The 20,188-nt window shown below is 42.3% G+C and overlaps 1 protein-coding gene across 2 annotated transcripts in view; it reads left to right on the top strand.

Annotated features, from left to right (window-relative positions):
- ctdp1 (CTD (carboxy-terminal domain, RNA polymerase II, polypeptide A) phosphatase, subunit 1) overlaps positions 1 to 18,086 on the top strand; it is a 59,204-nt gene extending 41,118 nt beyond the window's left edge. For both annotated transcript variants that reach the window (XM_047331834.1, XM_035633442.2), the window contains exon 13: positions 16,197 to 18,086. In XM_047331834.1, coding sequence (XP_047187790.1) covers positions 16,197 to 16,368 — 172 coding nt within the window. In that variant the 3' untranslated portion in view covers positions 16,369 to 18,086. The remainder of the gene's footprint in view (positions 1 to 16,196) is intronic.
- The last annotated feature ends 2,102 nt before the right edge of the window (positions 18,087 to 20,188 follow it).

The following is a 20,188-nucleotide window of genomic DNA, read 5'->3' as shown; positions in this document are numbered from 1 at the left end:
AGGCACATTTGGGAAATTGTTTCAACCAAATGGGGCACGTTTTGTTAAACTTAAGGTAACACAGTATGGAGGAATTCTGCCTCAGGCACCTGAACGGATTTTGAGCCGTGTTGCCGTATGTACTGTTTGTGCTGTTTTAGCAGTATTTGTTCAACACTAGGTTTAGTTGAATTATTAAAGCGTCCACATCATTTTTTCCCCCTCCCTACGTAAGAGATTACCTTATACTTTCACAAGAGATTTCTCATGGCCTGTCACGCTCTCCGGGGCGAGGTTCTATTTTCTTTTATTCAAACACCTACAGTAGCCTCTGTTTGAAGATTCAGTTTTGGTGTCCTCCAATACCACACTGAGCTGGCACAACGAAAGAAGAATCTAAAATATATATTGTGTCTAAACTTCCTGTGTAAAGCTTAGGCTTTCTTTTTCAAAGTGGCTGAACTATGGTTTCCATGCAAGGCAGACCAACAGGAAAGACATCCCGTTCAGACTGGAAATACAACTCATTTCAATAAAAAAAAAAAAATGTTCTGTGCCTCTGCAGTTACTGGTGAAAGGATGAAATAGGATTCGGGGAGAAGCTTGTTAGAATAAAAACATCAAGTTCAGAGGCTTATAAAATGCCAAACAATATGTTTAGTAATGCTAATTGACAGATTTTTATTTAATCCCTTGTCTGAACGATCGCAACATTCTCATTACAAGCGTTGTGCACTTGCACTGATTGATACTGCCATGGCGCGACATTATTATTATTATTATTATTATTTGGGGTTTATCTTGTTGTTTTTGCATTATATTCAGGTGCCTCCAAAAAGACCGTAGCATGTTTTGATGAAAAGATTATTTAAACCAGCCGTAAGTCTTTCTTAAATTTTCCATGTTGAATGTGAGTATAGAATAAGTATTACAATACCCCCACCCGGTAGGAGGCTGTCTGTCTGTTGGGCAGTCTCAATCAAGTTTGGATCAAACTGGGCAAATCGGTCAGCGGTCCAAACATTGATTTATTTCAGGCTGTGTAATGCAGCACACGTTGATGAATGAGGCCCACGAAAGTGTGGGGAAAGTAATCTTTTTTTTTTTTAAATGTTCAAAGTACACAATTTAACTCGTTTTTTAATTCAATATTTATAATGGTCTGGACACAGCCAGTGTCTTTTAAAAGTTTGCTAAAGGCTGGTCAGATTTAATACTCCTGTAGGTCTCCTGTATAAGAAGATATCTCTTTGTAACTGGTGTACCATGGCATAGATAAATATATTACAGGTTGTGTAACGCAGCACTCCTTGATTAATGGGGCCCATGGTGTGAAAGTCATTTTTTAGTTCTCTATGAACTTGAATAACCATTCTCTCCCACCAGTTCTGCTACATGGGACTCATTTGTCATCTCTCTCCTGCTGGCATCATTACTGCATTCCTTGGGAAGTGAGTATTTCCAGCAGCAAGAGCAGCTTGTTCCCGGCGCCCGAGATTCATTAGAGTAACATTGGTTGTAACATTGGGCAGTTTGTCAGGAGCGTCGAGAAAATCACACTGATTACTGCAAAACTAATTTCTTGCCCTTGTATTAAATGTAAGCTACTGTTACCGGGTGACAGAAGAGGTAATAGCCGGTTGTTCAATCTGATGGTTGTTTCCCATGAGGACAAGCGCTGATGCTGTCCCACGGTCAAAGCAGCCAAACACCAAACCATTTTCCTGGTTGAGCTGAGTCCACTCTATTCTCCCATGTCGGCTCTGCTGTCAGACGTCCCTTGTTCCAAGGAAAAGCCAGTTCATTCTGCACACATCACTTGGCAACACTTTGTTGTTCTTTCTGAAGTGCAGATTTTCTTCCCAGGTAAATTGTTTTCACCTCTATGTTCTCTGATCAGCCCGGTGAAGCTTTACCGGGGCTGATGAAACCATTCTGGCTGATTGCACCCTTGTCTCGTCTGGTCATTTCAGTAAAAGACTCACAAAATCAATCTTCCGAGTTTTAAACGGGCGACTCCCAGGATCTCCTTTCAAAAGTTTCAATTCATTTTCCAGAAAACCATTCAAAGTGACATCAGTAAGCCAGATAAAGCATGCTCATGTGTCTTCCAACCCAGCCAGTCTGTGATGCTTTATGCAAAGAACCACAGGGAGAAGAGAGGCACAAGATCTAACAGTCTGACTGGCCACAGCTCGTCTGAGATGTTTTATTTTCTACATGTGATGCACAGGGATTTCTAGACAAATGGGCCCAAATCTACAGATAGTGACGTGCAATTTTGGATAAAAAAAGAGGGCTATTCTTACACCAAAGCCCTGCGTTATGCACTTTTATCGAAATGTTTCCTTCACCAGATGCACTCCACAATACTTGGGGTTTGCCATAATCCTCGTTCTCTGAAACATGTGTCCACGACTTCTGGGTTTGCTTGGCTGGCTGGTGTTCATGCGTGTTGTTTTAGCCTGAAGAAAATAAAACACATACTCACTGTACCAGAGATTTTTCAACCATAAAGGCAACGTCTGGGTGGTAAAGTGCTGTTTGCTGCGTTAAAGTGGCAGTAAGCGATTATAAAGCACTACACATTTTGCTCTAAAATGTAGAAATCTAAAAAATACAAAATTTTTAGCATAAGGCTGCTACAGTACACGACAAAATGAAACCCACTCAGTATCTCAGTGCCATCTTGCTGGGTTTCTGAGCTGTCTGTCAGTGATGGCGTGTTTGTCTGCAGTGAGTGAACCCTGACCCTGACCACCCACCAGAGCTCAAATTTCCCTGATTGAATGGTAGATTCAATGATAGACTTTCACACCGTCGAAGTTCTCCAGTGTCCACTTCACAGTTTGTGCAGCTGCAGTAAATTACCACACTTGACATTCATCACCTCATCCAGTTGCAATGCTGCTGCCCCCTCACGGCTCCGCCGACATGACTTCAGTTGATTTGTTGTGGCCCGTGCACAAATGGTACTTAGGCAAATAGAATGAATCAAGCTTACCACGTTCTGTGTAAGAGTTATTGTTCCAGGATTTATTTGAAAAAGTGCTATTAGCTAGACAAGTGTGAGACACACACACACACACGCACGCACACACACACACACACACACACACACACACACACACACATTGTGAGTTCTGGTAATATATTCTTGGTGTTAACAGCTGTTCTGTCTTGTAAAAACACCTCAGACTTGTTTAGCAGCAGTGTGGTTTCATAACATGGTGCGCAGTGTTCAGAGTTTTACTCACTCTCTAGGCAAACATTAATTTTTGTATGTGGGAAAGCATATATATCATTGATTAATGGGGGGGGGGATAAGCTTCATGTTGACGACAGAACCATCTGCCGCTGTGTTTCGGATGTAGTGCTTCACCAGCCCTGAAAAACCCTGATCATTTAAATCCCAGCTCTTATCTTCATCCTCTCCGAGCGCAGGAACAACATAGTGGGGCTGGTTGGTCTCAGCAGCGTTTGCTGCCTTCTGTTCAGTCCGCGCTTCGACCGAGATGAAAGGGGCAAAATAAAATTATAGCTCATCTTGCCGTACTGTGAATTGGACTCTCTCGCTTTCGTACTCTCACTCTTGCGCTGCCCTTCTCTCCCACCCCGGTGCCTGTTTATTCTCCTCCTCCAGGCTGTAGTTCTGTGTGGAGCCCAGCTTTCTAGTCTGGCACCATGGCCTTTTACTGGGGGATTAGAAAGCCTTGCATGTGGACTACATGTTCTCATGAAATGCACGTCCTCCTTCTACTGCTTCTAATCAATCAGTGTGAGATTTCAAGTCCTTTCCAGAGCCTGTTATGTCATTATTGCTAGTCTTAATTATTCCTGTCTAACACTGGTTATTTGTGGGCATTATATTTCAAGAAGTGTAACAGCAGTTTTCTGTCTACAATCTGATACGACTTGAAAGAATTTAAATATCTTACATCTACTAATAATCAGTTATTGTGTCAGTTGAATAAAGCAACTTGATGAAATATGCAACAACCCTTGGATCCTACTCCTTTGTGTTTTTGCAACAAATAAAAGGTTACATTTCTAATGGCCAATGAAACTTTCCTACAACAGTGACAACTCCATTCAGATTGTCAGTACATGCAGATAATCAGCGAAATCTCCTGCCAGTGGACTTGGTAGCTGAAAGCACATTAACTGAGCGACACAGCGGATGTACATCTTTCCCAGACAGGCCTTCTGTCGCCTTTTAATGTCTGGCGTTGAAGCAACACTGGACACGGAGCCAAAACTAACAATAACTAACAATTTTCTGTTATGTAGTTTTGTCGTTTTCTAAAGTCAGGCCAGCCCTTTTTTTATAAGCCTATGTTCTTGGTGGAGGTTTTTTTTTCCACAATAATTATTCCCCTAAAAGATGCTACAATCAACAATAGACTGATTCTGATAAGGACAAACATTTATGGCGGATTTTGGGAGGGTTTTTTTGCCTAATTTGTCTGCACAATGACTTCAAATCATAAAAACATAAAAGTTTATATTTCAATTTTTCCTATGTGAGTGAAAAGTTAGGAATCTCGATGTGTGAAGCTGCAGTATACATTTTATCATGGGAACTACAGAGTAATGCTGATTACAGTTTAGGCATCCACCACCCCCAATCTCATTAACATGGTTAAAAGTAAAGGAATCACTATTAAACACAGGCAGGATGAGATGTTCATCAGGATGCTCATCACGCGTGAGTAGCGGGTGTTCGGAACTGTTCAATCCTCATTTTCCAATGTAGACGATGAAGGTGGTGTACAGGGGGAAATAAGGCTGTTATCTCCCTGTGTGTATTGTAAGTTAATCTCCATGAGCTTTCCAATTAGAACGTCTGCACCCAGGGGCCCTGTTGTGGGTAATTGTTTTCTTAAGAATTGGCTGATACCCTGAAGGCTGGCAGCGTATCTCTGCAACATGTGCACAAGTTATTTTATTTTCATTTATGGACGCTGTTGTCTGTCAGATAGACGAAGCTTTCTTTTACCATAGCTGTTTTTTCTTTGGTGTTTTTTTTACCTCCGTGAAGGCAAAGCCATTTTTATCTGTCCTGTGCTGCTGGGCTTGCTGATGCTCACTGCAGATTAATTAAACTTCTTCCATTACAGCTGGAATTTATGCAGGTGTCTGACATGCAGAGGGAGAGTGAAAAGAAAACTGCCCTAATTGTATTTCGCTTGTCGCTTAAAACTGTTCTGTGGCGGCACCTGATTCGTATCCAAACGCAGCAGGCCGCATCGACTCCTTGCGTTTTTCTCGTGGCGTGTAGTCGGAGCTGCTTCTTGTCAGAACCCTGGCTCTGTGATTATGTGATTTGTCAGGTACAAACACTCGGCTGTAGCCGGCGCGGCTGGTTCAGTGAACAAATCCAGTTACTTCCTGCCGAGGCTGTGTAGAGTTTGTATTCACAGCGACTGCCGCTGCTGGAAAGAGAAGTTGGCAGTCGTTATAAGGTCAGCTGTCACATAAGTTGGGTAGGTGAGGTTTTTGAGAGTGTGTGCAGTGTTTCCCTGAGACAGGAAAAGCAAAGGAACACTGGGTTGTTAAATGGTACAAACCTGTAACTCTGTGCTACAACTCTGCCCCTTATCTCTTTTAATCCAGGCCTACATTATATGTCCCCATTAAGTTTGACCGATACATGAGTAGAGCTGACAATGGTGGCCCATTTTAAGCTTTTTAAGGATATACATTATTGCATTATAAATATTGTATTTACAGTATGTCAGCTCATGAATAACAGCTGATTGCTGTATAGTATACTAAAGATAATTTGGAAAGATTGCCCTCCGGAGAAAACTGATACATTTATTCAATTAAAAAAAATAACTCCTATCAGCATCAGTAACCGTTACTTTTGCAAAGCGTCAGAATCATTGCATCGGTAGAATACGTTAGAAGGATGACAACAATATTTGTGTTGTTTGCATTTGAATGTGTTAAAAGTTCGTCTGATGACACACAAACCTCGTCTTCTCTGCCGTCTCTGTCTCTGTCTCAATGTCTCAACATTGCATTGCCGTGGCTGAGGTTCTTCATGAAGGTTACTTGCCGGATTAACTATTGATTGCATTTCTTTTTTCCTTGGGAGGAAAACCAGGGAACAAGGGCGCAGTTGAGTGTTTGTGTTATGAACACATGTTGTTCCGCAGAGGTCGTCCTAGAATCTCCGGACATGACCGTGCTACTGTATTACAAACCCGCTTTGAACTCGACCCCTTTCACTTAATGATCCAGTCGAAGCCGAGCGTGAATTCATTCGACGACTCTCCTGCCAGAGTTCGAGGCCTACAGTAAATGCCTCGACAGATAAACTGGTTATTGAAAGCTTTGTCTCATCTACAATGCATGTGGGGCTTAATAATGGACCTTGAATTGGGGGAAACACTGCAGTAGATCCTTAAAGGGCAGCCCTGGTCCTGGTCCTGTTTATGTTTAATTTATCCTGTATAATTTTAAATGGAATTCATTGTACAGCCTTCATCATTTCTGGCCATGACACTGTTCAGTTACCTTGACAACCATCACAAGTGTCCATTAACATGGCTGACTATATGACTGCTTCCTTTCATACCTAATTTCATTTTAATATTGGCCTCCGAGCTTGCTACAGTGACACTGTAGCTGCCCATCACTGCATCTGTGCATGGTGCATTTTCCCTGATCCAGTGCAACATGTCCCGCTGACACATTGTTTCATGTAGTTCATTCTTCTTGTCGGTGGCATGGAGCACCAAATATATGAGCTACCAAGGTATCGCCCATACAAAACTATGCGCATGTGTTGTTAGGGGACAATTTTAAAGCCTGGTCTCGTCTTATGGAGCTGATCGGTCCATCTATTTTCAGACGAGTCCCAGCCGTCCTTTTAGTCTTGACAAAGAAGCTTGACACCTGACACCCAAAGATGTTCTGAATAAAAAGATGCCACATTTGGGAGACAAGGATTACAAATTGTAACACGGACTTAAAAGACATTGACAGCAGTCCGTCTTGCTCCGCTGCCTCCCGTGTGCAAACCGAATCCGCCAGTATGTGTTTCTCAGTGGAAGCAGCGAGAGGAAACGGCACCGTGATCCCCTGCGCTCCCTGTCCCCGATAAACACAGCTCAGCGGTGCAAGAGAGGAGTTGGACTGTGAGGAATGATGGGAATGCTTACTCAGGCTTTTCACATATATGAAAAGAGGAGGAAAGAGGAATGCGTAAGTAGGAGAAAACTGCGAGTAATGTGACCCACTTTTTGTTATTTTTTTATTTTCGTGGCTCCGAGCTGGTGATGCAGGCAGTTTTTCTATTTATGCTCTTGGTTGTGATTGATCTCACTATGAAGCAAAGAGATGCATCTCATGGGAAGGCTGACCTATTAATACCGATTGTTTATCACCAACCATACAAACATACATGCATAAGCAGTTTTTTCCCGACACAGAAAACTGTATACAGTACACTTTGTCTGCGCAAGGACAAACCGCTTTTACAGTGCTTGGGAGGACCTCCCGTAGATTTTTTACATAATATTTGGTGCATATGAAGGGTTGTAGATACAATTTTGAGTTTATCCTTTGTCGTCTCGTCTTTCCGTTAACCTGCCACACATTCCCTTGCCTCAGAACATCTTTGACACCCGGAGTAACATTTCTGTGTGGAAACGGCAAAGGTGTCGGTAACCGCAAGAGCACAGAGATGCACAAGCAGGATACGCATGGCAAAGGCAACTTGCTTTGGGTCCTTAAAGATGTTTTCTCTTCGCTTCTTAGTGACTGGTGAGAATGCTCTGGCCTAGATATTCCATGACTCGGACGATTGAGAGTTTCACGGACAAACTCAAAATTCTCAGCAGCGCTACCCTGTACACCGGTGATCCCAGAGCGGAAAGGCACTGAAAATGTTCAGGTAGCAACAAGAATACGAAATGTGTTTTTATAAAAAGGTCTGCTCGCACAGATGAAGAAAATCCATGAAGATTTCTTTGCATCAGGTTAATCTTTGGTGAACCCGGAAACTTGATCCGTTGATCCTCAAGCCTCCTCGTCAGCCCAGACCTTTGACTGGAGAGCCCAAGAGTCCAAAATGAAGGAGGCTATCATAGCTTATATTAGCCGTGTTGCAATATTCCATTTTATTTAACCTTGGCGCAAAGGACGAATGGTTCATACGCAGTAATGAGACAGGAGTCAATGGCACGAATACGTCTTGTGAGCTTCTTGTCTCATTAGAGACTGAGCCGCTTGTATTTGAACGGCGAGTCGCCAAATGACAAAGCATGTGTCGTCCCCCAAAACTCGATTGAGGTTCAACTTACTTGCCTGACAGTCCCGCATTTGTTTGCTGGTGCCCTTCCAACACAGGGATTTCATTTAAACGAATTAAAAAGCAGGGATTGTTGTGGCATGTAATCACTCAGCTAACAAGGCGTGTCTTAAACGGGCAGTAAGCAATTCTACAGCAGAACACGTTTTGTAAAAATCAGCGAATATTTCATGACAAATCGCCAGCTGTCAGTTCTGTGCCACTGAAAAAATTCGGCTCACATCACTCGTCGACGCGTTAAGAGACGTGCTAGCGGGTTGCGCTGCAACTCAGGCTTTTTGGCGTAGTGGTAAGTGAGTCGGTCGCTCGTACCCAAGGTGGAGGGTTCGCGGCCCGGCCGGCAGCAGTAAAATCACACCAACAACAAAGAGAGAAACTAGCTTTCTCCAAAATCGCATACTGCCCCTCTAATGTCGGACTGAGCGTAGCCTCTCTATTAGTTATTGATAATAACTATGTTTTTAAACTCAGTTGTGGCTGCACCAAAGGTCAACATCACCTCATGTTGTGTTCATTTTTCAGATGTCTAAAGGAAATAGAAAATTATGCCAGCAAGCAACAAAATGCAAAAAAAACCCATATATAATACACATAATGTGTGCTTTTGCACTTGTATCACTACTGGTCGTAGATCCCCAGTGTGGTTTCTGTACTGAGAAATGGACTTCTGCAGCGATTGTCAGAAGACAGCCGCCAACAATGGAGGCATAAAGAGCAGAGTGCCTCATTATGAACCACGTTGTCACACTGTGGCAATTAGTCTGCTCGATGCTCTCCAGCTACTGCGAGGACTGATGAGGAGAACGTGAAGGTTGGGGTATAAAAGCAGTCATGGGTTTCAAGGCTGTAATGCAGCTTTATTTTAAAATCCCAATAAACAGTCTTCGGTCCCCCCATGATTTGCCATGAACACATATCTCTGTTGCCATCATATAGTAAATAACTCATTTTAATTACCCTCTGTGGTGCAAACCTAAGGCAGGGTGTGCACTTTTTGATGTTTGTACACCGCTTGCCTTTCTTACCTCACCTCTCGGTTGAGATTTAAAATTCCGTTTCATGTCCAATCAAATATCCGTCAGTTTGATGCTTCCGCAGGTATCCTGCTTCAGACACGATTCGGTGGAGCAGATCTAAGTATTAAAGCAGTACATCAACACCTAAATTACCTCAGATCCACTGTTTGAACACTATGAAAACCTCACAGAGGTGGTATGTTGTTGTTGTTGTTGTTGTTTATAATGTCCCCAGGTGCCGCATTATCACAACATTGGTTTCTGTCGATAAGTGCACCGAGATGTAGATTTTGGAATTTTTAAAGCACCTTTCCATAATCTCTCGTTTCACCCTCCGTTACAACGCACATTTTAGTTTTTACACTGTTGCATGGATTAACCAAAAGACATGCAACCATGGTAATGTCTGAGCTTTATTGGTGCTGATAAGTGGATTTGGGGACCTTTGGACAGAGCCCAACTTGGTGTTTCCACTTGTTTTCCAGTCCTAATGCTAAACTAACTGCCAGCTCATATCTGCTGCACAGATATATTATGTAAAAGTACAACAAATTTTGACTGATCAAAGAGAACCTATACAGTCTGTGAAAACGGCTGCATGTCCTTTCTGGTTCAGAAGAAGGTTTTCAAAGTCTGAGTTTCAGGGTTTTATTTCAACTTTGGCCTTATGGGAAATGTAGGATTCACTGTGTTTGGCAGGTGACCCATCTTTGAGACTTAAAGTCAGAAAAAATCAGGTCCTGCTGCTTCAGTTGAAAGTTGAATGTTTCAGTTACACAATATATTCACAGACCTCTACCAGCAAACCTGTCTTTCTACTGGCAGACAAATTTTTCGTCGTTTTGCAGACTGGACTTTTGACTCCTATCATGTATGGGGGGGGGGGGTTAAAATGCAGGTATTATTCAGTATTACATTCACATTGCCAAGGTTAGAGGATGCAAAAATCGTTCAGAGCTGTCGAATTATCACTTTACTGTTGCGAATGTCCTTCCTCAGCCTGGATCACGCATGTCACCCATCATATTCACCTCACACGAGGAGAATATTTGGGAGATAAAGTACACAACGGTGGCAAAGTGGGTGTTTTCATAGCTCTGGTATGAGTGTAGAGACCAACAACCCCAAAGCAAAAATTCATCTCAATATTGTATGAGCAGGGACACACTGAGCTTATAAATTAAGTAGCAGCTTTGGACCTATTCCAAACAGAAGTTCTTTAAAAAATTCCCCAATTATCCCATTTCAATGAGTTTTCTGTCCTTTCTCAAAGACGCTTTGACATTTAATGGCTGTTTATTGGCAAATCGACTGTCACAGGGGTCCATCATGAATATTTTTAATCAATGTCCTCCTTGTCAACCAGTTAAAAATAAGGAGACATATATAACAGCAGGGTCCAGGGCTCTGAGTCCAAATGCTTCTCAAACTTCTATGAAAAGATCCCCACAGCCTTGTTTAAAGCTGGTTGCTGCCAGTAAGCAGACAGAGAGGAAAAGAAAAGAAAGTTATGAAAGGACGCCTGGGGTCTCTAATCCGATTCTTCTGTCTGTGGCAGAGCCAGAGATGGAGGTAGTTTGATGCAGGCATGGGTGACAGGGGAGATTTAAGTGACACAGACAGGGAATCACACAGTTGATCTGCTGCATCACACTTTAGTCACATTCGTTACTTCAGAACGACACGGTCGGAAACTTTCTTTCATTTTTTTCATCTATGTCTACAATCTGATGAAACTTTGCGATGGAAAATGTCAATAATTATTTATTGTGAAAAGTTTTTTTTAGTTTTAATATGTTCTCGACAACCTACACACACTAAATACTTTGAGTCTAGTGGACAGTGTCTCTAAAGTGTATAACATCATACTACAAATCACCTTAAAACTTACAACATGCTAAAAGAAAGACAACCATTTGTCGGTAAAGTTCCAGCCATTCAATACAATCCACAAGCATTAAAATAGTGCTCACATATTTATTCATTTTTAAAACAACCATGACCATCAAAGTTGTATGAGAAAGACTTCCCTATTACTGCTTTATGAGCCACATGTTCCAGCCGATACACAAACAGAGGTTATTGGCCATGGGGATTGAAAAATACATTGGATCACTTCACAGATTCCAACAATGTGTTTCTCATCACCCTGACCAACCGTCATCGAACAAGCAGCCAAAGAAGAGCAAAAACAGCGACATACATGTCTTACCTTTGATGTTATGTCACAATAACTTGTGTTTTTGATCCATAAATCCGCATCCACTAGCTAGCACAAAGACTACTCGTCATTTTGAGCTGATATATACGGCCTGTTCCAGAGCTGTTTAACTTCAGAGGAGGGATTCTCATTTGAAAAGGCCTCGACCTATCAAAATCCTCACAGTTCGATTGCTTCCTCATAGTTAGCAAATGGTGTAGTTGACAGGGATTTGGAGGCCGTCCGTCGATTCTCCTGGCTCTGACGGTTGGATAAACGTGTGATTCAGATTGACCAATGGGCTGCTGAGCTGGACCCCCTTCAAATTTTACGTTGTGTCCCTGGCAGCTCTGACATCATTACGCTGCACAGCAAAGATTGTTTTTTGAGACAGATGTGCACCGTCTTTGTACCAATTTAGACAAAGCAATATATTCATCAGCCAAAAACCATTGATCTGAACGTTAATCTGTCATTACTTTGTTTTGGCTTTTTGAACTGTAGAAGTTTAGAGAAACCTCACCCTTCTGATCTGTCAGGTGATACTTTATACGCCCAAACACGGAACATTTCCAAAATGTTTGCGTCCTTCCTGAAATCTTGATCAACAAGAATTTTTCTCACGTTTTTTTTCACAAAGTCTGATGCAAGACTTTTGAAAGTCGGATAGTTTCTGAAGAATATCTGAGCAGAACTGTCATGTGCTAATAAAACTATCCGCATCACCACGTCGCTGCTTGTACTTTAATCCTGTTTTTTCAGTTTCAGTATTTATAGTGAGATAATATAACCGGGGCAGGGTACAGATAATGTCTGTATAATGACTATCGTTTAACTGCACTGCTTATCAACTTGCAGCATATGGAGCTGTTAAATCCACAAGGGACGGCGGCGAACATATTTAAGCATGTGAATGTGACACATCTGCTGTAAATGATATGGGATTATGGGGGGAAATGGAGCTGAATGAAAAAGGTGATGAGCATTGCTGAGTAGTGTCCTCTCTGCCCTTGTAAGGGTACATATGATAAAGCAATAACTTGCTAATTGTAAAGATCCATTACACAGCATACTTTGTAGCTGACTGATGCAGGGATAGTTGTTCCTATTGTAACAAATTGACCCATATGGATGGAAAAAGATTGAGAAAAATGCAAGGACACCACATTGATCTCAGTCCTGGTTGGTTATCCAGACCTATGTTTGAGTGAATTCTCTCTGGATGTTGACTTCCTTTACTGGTAGAAACTGTAAAAGAATCCAATAAGACTTTGTTCCTAAAAGTTTTGTTCATTATGTAGTTCATTACCTCTCTCGTCTGTCTTTTGTGCTCTGTTTCCTCCTCTTTTGCACTTAATTTGCTCCATTTGCTTTTTTCTACTCCGTCTCTTCCTCACCGTCGCCCCTCTTCGCCTCCTGATGTAAGCAGAGCTGTCAGAAGCAGCTGAGGTCTTTTTACAGGGCTTCCTCCTCTCTTCATTTAGTTCCAGATTGCGATGGCTTGGGTAGACTTCTCGCTGTTACTGCCTTATCAGCAGGGGTAGCTACTCTGCATCGTGAGATTAAACTGTGGCCCCAACTTAAGCCCTCCGAACGCTGCCATGGGCGATGTTTGTGACTTGAACGGTCTCATAAAAATGTTATCTGAGCTTAGTGCAAATGTAGTTTTCCTGACTTAAATACGAGTCATTTCATATCACTTATGAATCGCTAACGATGTGTTGCAGCAGGATAACTACAGGCTGTTTGTTCACTTGCAGGCTCTCCCTAAATGCAATCATGCTCCCATAGCCCATAGAGACGATAACATCTCAAAGTAATGAGCTCAACATCTGTGTCCGTAATGACACATTATTACATTTTTTGCCCTCATAACTGACAATTTCTGGCATTTTCTGAGGAACACAATTTAGTTTAATTTTCCAAAAGCATCTGGAGAGAGCTCACATTGTGTGATTCCACAAATAAATGGGTTGATTTGGTGCCTCATTTTCTCTCATTCTGGGGTCCCAATAGTCGCAAAAAATTGCTTCAGCTGCAGCTGATGATTACTACCTGACAGGTCGGGCCCACCTTGCCTCTCGTGTCACGGACCGCAGCATGAATTAAAGTGCTCTCCTGGGGCTTAATGAAAACGTCACCCCCTTGGCCAAGTTCATTGATTTCTCAACATTTCACAACTACAGCATTCTCCGTCACTGAAAAGTATGACCAAAGGTCTCTCACCAACACTTGAAGAGTACATTCTGAGCAACTTTCTTTTTTTTTAAAGATGTGGTTGTTAAAATGGATAAAGATTTATAAAAAAAAAATTGAAAACAGTTAAACAGCATGTGAAGCCAACCAGAAATATAATAAAAGTGGATTACATGTGAAGGCCATTTTTTGAGCTGACGGGAGCGAGTGTTTTGGGAGTGTGTGTCTGTGGGTGGTTGGATTAGTAGACGAGCATTTAGATTGGATGTAATGATGCAAAGCAGAAAGCAATGGAGGAACTCAACCCCCACTGGGGTAAAAAAAAAAAAAAGTACAATCCAAGCTTTTACTTGTGTGTATATGTGCACAAACACAACTGTAGAGACGCTAACGGTGTCACCAGCCAGCCCAGGTTGCAGGCACAGCATCCCTGATGGGGGCACATGGTGCGATCGCCTCATTTTGTTTCTCATTGTCACCAAATAAAGAATCATCAATCACTCGTCTCATCTCCTTGCCATTGTGGTTCATCCCCACATCACCCGCTGACCACTTATGGCCCTGAGAATTCAACTTTGTGTTCATTTGGAGGGTTCAGAGCTCGTTGCACAGACACAACCGTTTCCCTCCCACACGCACCGCAAGGTCTGCAGGGTTCCCTCTTAACTGTCTTGTCACCGAGCCTCTCCACTGATATTAGCCGACATCTGACCTTTAATGAACAAACAGCCGAGAGCCCCCGCTATTGCGGTAGGTTACCGAGGTTGTCTGACAGCGGTGCGGTCTAATGAGAGGGCCCCTCTCAGCGGGGACGGTGTCAGACCTCCACAATAACCATACAAAAGCCCCTACACACCTCATTAGCATCACGCTAATAAGCCACTCTGCGGAGGATGTCATGGAGAAGCGGGAGTGGAGTGGAAAGAGGGATGACATGTTTACTGCCACACCAAAGAATTATTTCGCCACTTAGGAATGTATGCTTTTCTTTTTCGTCCCTTGCCTATTATGGTTTCATCATGGACCAACCCTCGTGTCTTGTTTGCGGCAACAGGGAAAAATCTGCTCCATTCACATCCAGTTGAAAAATGTCTCTCCAGCATACATGTCTAAGATTCAGTCGCGTTTCACTCGTGGCTAAAGGCTTCTGTTTGTGCCGCAGACACATTTCGGTCAGTATTAAAAAGGGACAAATATTAAACGCTGGAACCAAATTCTTGTTCAGGTTTCTTACGGTTATTAGTTTGACATTTTACAAATAATTTTGCTAATTCTGTACTCTATTTTTCTCCGGTAAAGTCCCTGTATGGGTGCTTGTGATTTTCTGAGAGTGAGGGAAGAAGATTAAATCCCTGAGTCGAAAGTACAGTTTGAGTTCAGCCTCGTTTATGGTGCTAATCACATGTTTTATAATGAGAAACCCTCCGCCTGCCCAATAGGGGGTGCTAGGGCACCGCCCCACCACTCTTGACACGAGAAGAGTCACAGATATTCATTGAATATGACTTTTTAGTAGTAAGTACTTTGAAGTATATAATATATGAGCAAGGTAAATATTATATAGTTAGTATAGTATTACATTTTTCTGCATCGTCTAAAGTTACTCATGGGTCATATAAGCTTTACATGCCCACACAAACCCCTCCAACAGCATCACACAACCAGCCAACAGGTGGCAGCAGATGAATGGGTCCCATGAATTTTGACTAGCTAGCAAACTGTCTCGTCATTAGCTAATCTATCCAAGATTTCCTTAAAAACACAAATCTGAAAATCGTGGAATGGTTTATAAAGGCTGGTGGAAATTTCCCTCCAATGTTTTAAAAGGAGTAGTTAGGGTATTTTTGGGAAACACTTATACGATTGATACCACTCACATGTCTTTATGCAAATCAGTTTTACCTTCTTTTGTACACATTTAACAGATAATATAGGGTTCATTTGCTACAAGGCTATTAGGGAGACTGTTAGCATATTTACCTTAATGTCCCCACAGGTGCGAAGCAGAACACTTAAAGTCCCCCTCCACTCAAAAATGTGTTTTTCTTCTGTTTCTGTCCTTTAAAATATATATAGGGACTTCTCTTCAATTTGAAATTCAGACAAGCTACATTTGGTACGTCACAAATACATAAAACCAGTCGCTGTGAATATGCAAATGTAGGCGAAGAAACCGTACATTTACATATTTGGGGGTAAAACAAAACATTAGGCTTAGCAAATACTTTTTATATACTTTTTGGAGGGGGTCTTTAAAGGAGTGCAGTGTATGGTTTTGTTGTCATTATCAAACTTCCATCTTGTTTCCATGCAGAACAACAACAAAAAATTCTCCATTCTGGCGTCAATTTTAAACGGGACATCAGTGTTTATGATGTTGTAGATCCTGTTTTGGACAGCCGCAGTAAAGCAGAGAGTCCCACTTATTAAAAGTTTATGATTTACTTTTTAAAATCATCCTCTGTTTTGTTTTTTTCTCTAGGGGCCAGAAACGTAAGCACGAAGAAGCCAAGGAGGGGAAGGATGACGAGGCGGAGGATAAGAAATTTGCTGACGAGTCGTCCAAGGACTCCATCGAGGAGGAGGAAGGCAGCAGCTCGGAGGCGGACGAGATGGCCGCCGCACTGGATGCAGAGCTCAATGACTTTATGTGACAGGGGAAACCTAAAAGGACTCGGTCACGAGACAAAAAAAATTATGTTCATAGCCCAGTCCTCCCTACAAGTGGTACCTAAAAAAATTATTTTTCTGCTTTGGAATTGGGTGTGTTTAGGATGTATGAGCCATGAATGTGTGCTGTAATGAAAATGAATGTCCTGTACAGATATGACATGTTGCTGTGTAAATAAAGGCTTAGTTTTCTTTTCTTTCTTTTTTTCTGTAGCATTGATATACGGCCTTTTTGGCATTAAATACTTTGATGTGGACATTTTATTGTAAGATAACAAACTGTGGGAGACATGGAATTTGATACTTTTTTCTTTTTGTTTTACCGTTTTCTATGTCAAGTTTTTATATGGATGAGAGAAAAGACAAATGAAATTATGAACTGTAATTTTTTTGCTGGTCGTACATGCCAAAGAGTTTGGAAAAAGGTTTGCCAAGGCAAGTGCAGCTAAATGTTTCACAGTTTTATTTTTCTCTTGGCCTCCGCGACAGTTTTTTAAGGGTCGTGAATGCAACCAGCAGATCTAGACATTTGAATGTGGGTTTTTTTCCTCCTCCTGTGTACATTTGTTGACGACATGTTGAAGAAATGAAGACCCTCGGTGCATTGTCACTGTAAACCAAATCAAGCATAACTCACGGTGTACAGTAATGTACAGTTCAGAGGGACAGACACTCCTACTAGCTCTCTGTTTCTTTTTCATCCCCCCCCAAAAAATCTGATTTCTCACTTACCTTTAGTTATATGTAACTATGCATATAGTTTTTTGTTTAGTTTTTTCACCCAGGCTTAAAAAATAAGGACATAACTTGTGTTTTAACAGTCCACAGCACGGAGAACACCGACGAGGTTCCCCTGGAACACGGCCCTCACTTACAACTTCCCCCTCATCCGTATATTTGGTTCAGAAATCCATACACGACGTTCATGACTCTGTTTGCTCGATTTCCTGGCCAGTGTTGGTCTTTTGCGGTGCTCGCAGCATTAAAAAAAAAAAGATTCAAGGACATCTTTCTCCAGAAGGACCTCCTGTCAGTTGGGTTAAAAGGTGTTATTGTATTTTTTAGAAAAACCAATTCATCAGCAGAACGTTGGTCCAGTGAGAACACTTGACGGCGAGTTATAGCGAGATCAGTGATTCTGATTCTGGAGAGATCCTTTTTTAAATGATGGGAGCACCCCTAACTATATTCCAGTCACCTTCACTGTATTGGTGAAGGTGACAAAAGTGACACTTTTGTCACCTTCAAAATACAAAAAATTGTATTTTGGCTAAACGGACAATTTGATTCTGCGCTAGACAAATTCCACATGACAAATTCCAGACTTGTTGACATCAGAAAGTGACAATGTAAAACTTGAGAAAAGAGCGGGACTCGTCCCTTCGGTGTCCGATGGTATCACAGACCGGCCCAGGGAGGAGCGTGAGCGCACTGACATTGAAGCGTATGTGTTGTTCACCGTTAATGTTCGACACCCGTCGAACCCACAGCTCCGACTGTTGTCTCTGTCCAGTATCTGTCCAGTTCACTTCTTTTCACTTCACTTTCCATTACAAACTAGTTTCCCTACATCCAATCTCTGTCGGTGTGGTCACGAGTTTCAATCAAATCAAACTGACGTATAATGTATTTGTAAATTTCCTACTTGACCCCGAAAGAAGAAGATAATTTCATTAAATAAAGACGTTTCTAAGTAACACAGCAGGAGTTTTAGTGTCCTTTTCTTTCTTTCTTTCTTTTCTTTACGTTTGAAAGAGGATAACGTTCATGAAATATTTTCTGATCCCCCCGACATAATCACTAAGTCACATTTCTTGAAATGTCCATTAGCCTTTTGCTGCGCCTTTGCCGGGTTTTTAAACATGAACATCATAATGTGTGCTGCACCACGAGAATCCATACCAGCACCATTAGGCCCTGTTCCGTCTTGTCGCTCGCTTCGATACGTGTGTGGAAGATGTTGCGTCCCGAAAAAATACCTTTTTTTCCCCTTGTTGTTACACGGAGACAAGCAGTGTCATTATCAGAGACGGCATGACTCATCAGTTTGCAATTTTAGATGCGGGGGGGGAGGGAGACCAAGAGAATCATTTGTGCAGGGTAACACAAATGAACCAAATGTAACCTTCGATGGGCAACGCCTCGGATGTTTGTCCAGGCGAAAGAAAGAAAGACATCTGCGACGTCGGCAGTTGTCACGTCTTTCAGGTCTTCAGGTGCTGAGGCTGATTACAGCGAGATAAATCACAGTCATAAAGTCTATTAAAAGCTCTGCTCCGGCAGCGCTGTTCTGACGCCCCGCCGCCTTCTTCTCCCGGAAAGGCTCACGATCCCGCCGCCTCGAAAAAGCCAAAGCAAACAGCAATAAATGGGAAGTTGTTTGTCGCCAAGGTTATTTTTTAAAGCAAAGCGTCTGCCTTTGTTCTTGACTTAGCAAATATATGGCTTTTTACAGTGGTTTGATTCCACGTTTGAATCCAAACTTTTGCGGTTTTGTCGATCGATGACCGGGGGGTTTAAGAAGTGAAGCCATTTTCAAAACGGAAATACAGATTGACAAGCTCGTTGACTTTTTTTCGTTGAATCAAACGGGAAGCTCGTGGTTTAAAGAGGTGATCAGAATCTGGTGTCCTTGCCTGGTGCGAGGCCAGGTGAACAGGTTTTATAGCCGAATAAACATTTTACGAGCATCGGCGGAGCCGGGAATAAACACCACGACATCTGGGTGGTCTCGGGGAATGTGGTCAGAGGGATGCACCATCTGCACAAACTACTTTAGATTATCTGAGGTTTGGAGCAGGGATGTCCCGATCCGATATTCCATTTCGGCAATGTTGGCCAAAATGACTGGATCGGGTATCGGAAGAAGTGAGAAGTGTAATCCGAACCGATACATAACAGTAACCATACCAAATAAATGACTATTAACGTATCTTCTAAGCCTTGAACGACATTCCGGCCTCATATTTTTGTGTTAATTTATTATTATTTAATTATTAAATATTCTGCCAAAGGTTCTGTGAGAAATAAAACTGCAGTATTCCATAATGTTGCTGGCTATGCGTGCCTTCTTTTATCAATTATCATTATCACTATTATTTGTTTCACAGTTGGGATGGCCAGGTTAAGCAAAGTGCATCCTGAACAATGCATTATTAATATTTTATTTCACGAGTGGGGGAAAAGATTGTATCAGATCAGTATCGGATCGGTATCGGCAGATACTCCAGGTTGCAGGATCGGTATGGGATCGGACACGAAAAAGCGGCATGAAGAAAAAGACAACCAGCGTCTTCACTTGGGGAGTGACAGCTGCTCCCCACTGGCCTCCATCCCGAGGACACACTTCCGTATCTCAGATCGTACCTCTGCTCAGCCTGTTTCCTCTTCTTTTGTCTCAAAGGTTCCGCGTCTTGGACGTGATTGACGAGCCAGCGAGAGGCTGGCCTGCTGAGTGACACTCGAGGGTCAGATCTCTGTCATCCACCTGTGACGTCGCCGCGAATACTTCTGCTCATGGTCGATTGCCTCAGAGTGCGAGTCTGTAGAGAGGAGCTGGATGGAGAGCACCAGTTCAGTGACTTTGAGGTGGGGTTGATGTCACTTTACGGAGTTTAGAGGAGAGGTTAAACGTAACCTAAAACAATATATATATATATCCATTCAATTGTACGCTAAAAGATGTATTATTTTCACGCCATTCGAGTTTGCACTTTTTTTTCAAGCGAACTTCGGCCATTTATCACTGCGCCAACTCGTGCCACGGCAGGAAATCAGTGGGAGTTGGCGCAGTGATACATGGCC

This window comes from Scophthalmus maximus, chromosome 5 (assembly GCF_022379125.1).
Source record: "Scophthalmus maximus strain ysfricsl-2021 chromosome 5, ASM2237912v1, whole genome shotgun sequence".
Lineage (NCBI taxonomy): Eukaryota > Metazoa > Chordata > Actinopteri > Pleuronectiformes > Scophthalmidae > Scophthalmus > Scophthalmus maximus.
This window is presented reverse-complemented; position numbering and strand designations above follow the sequence as displayed.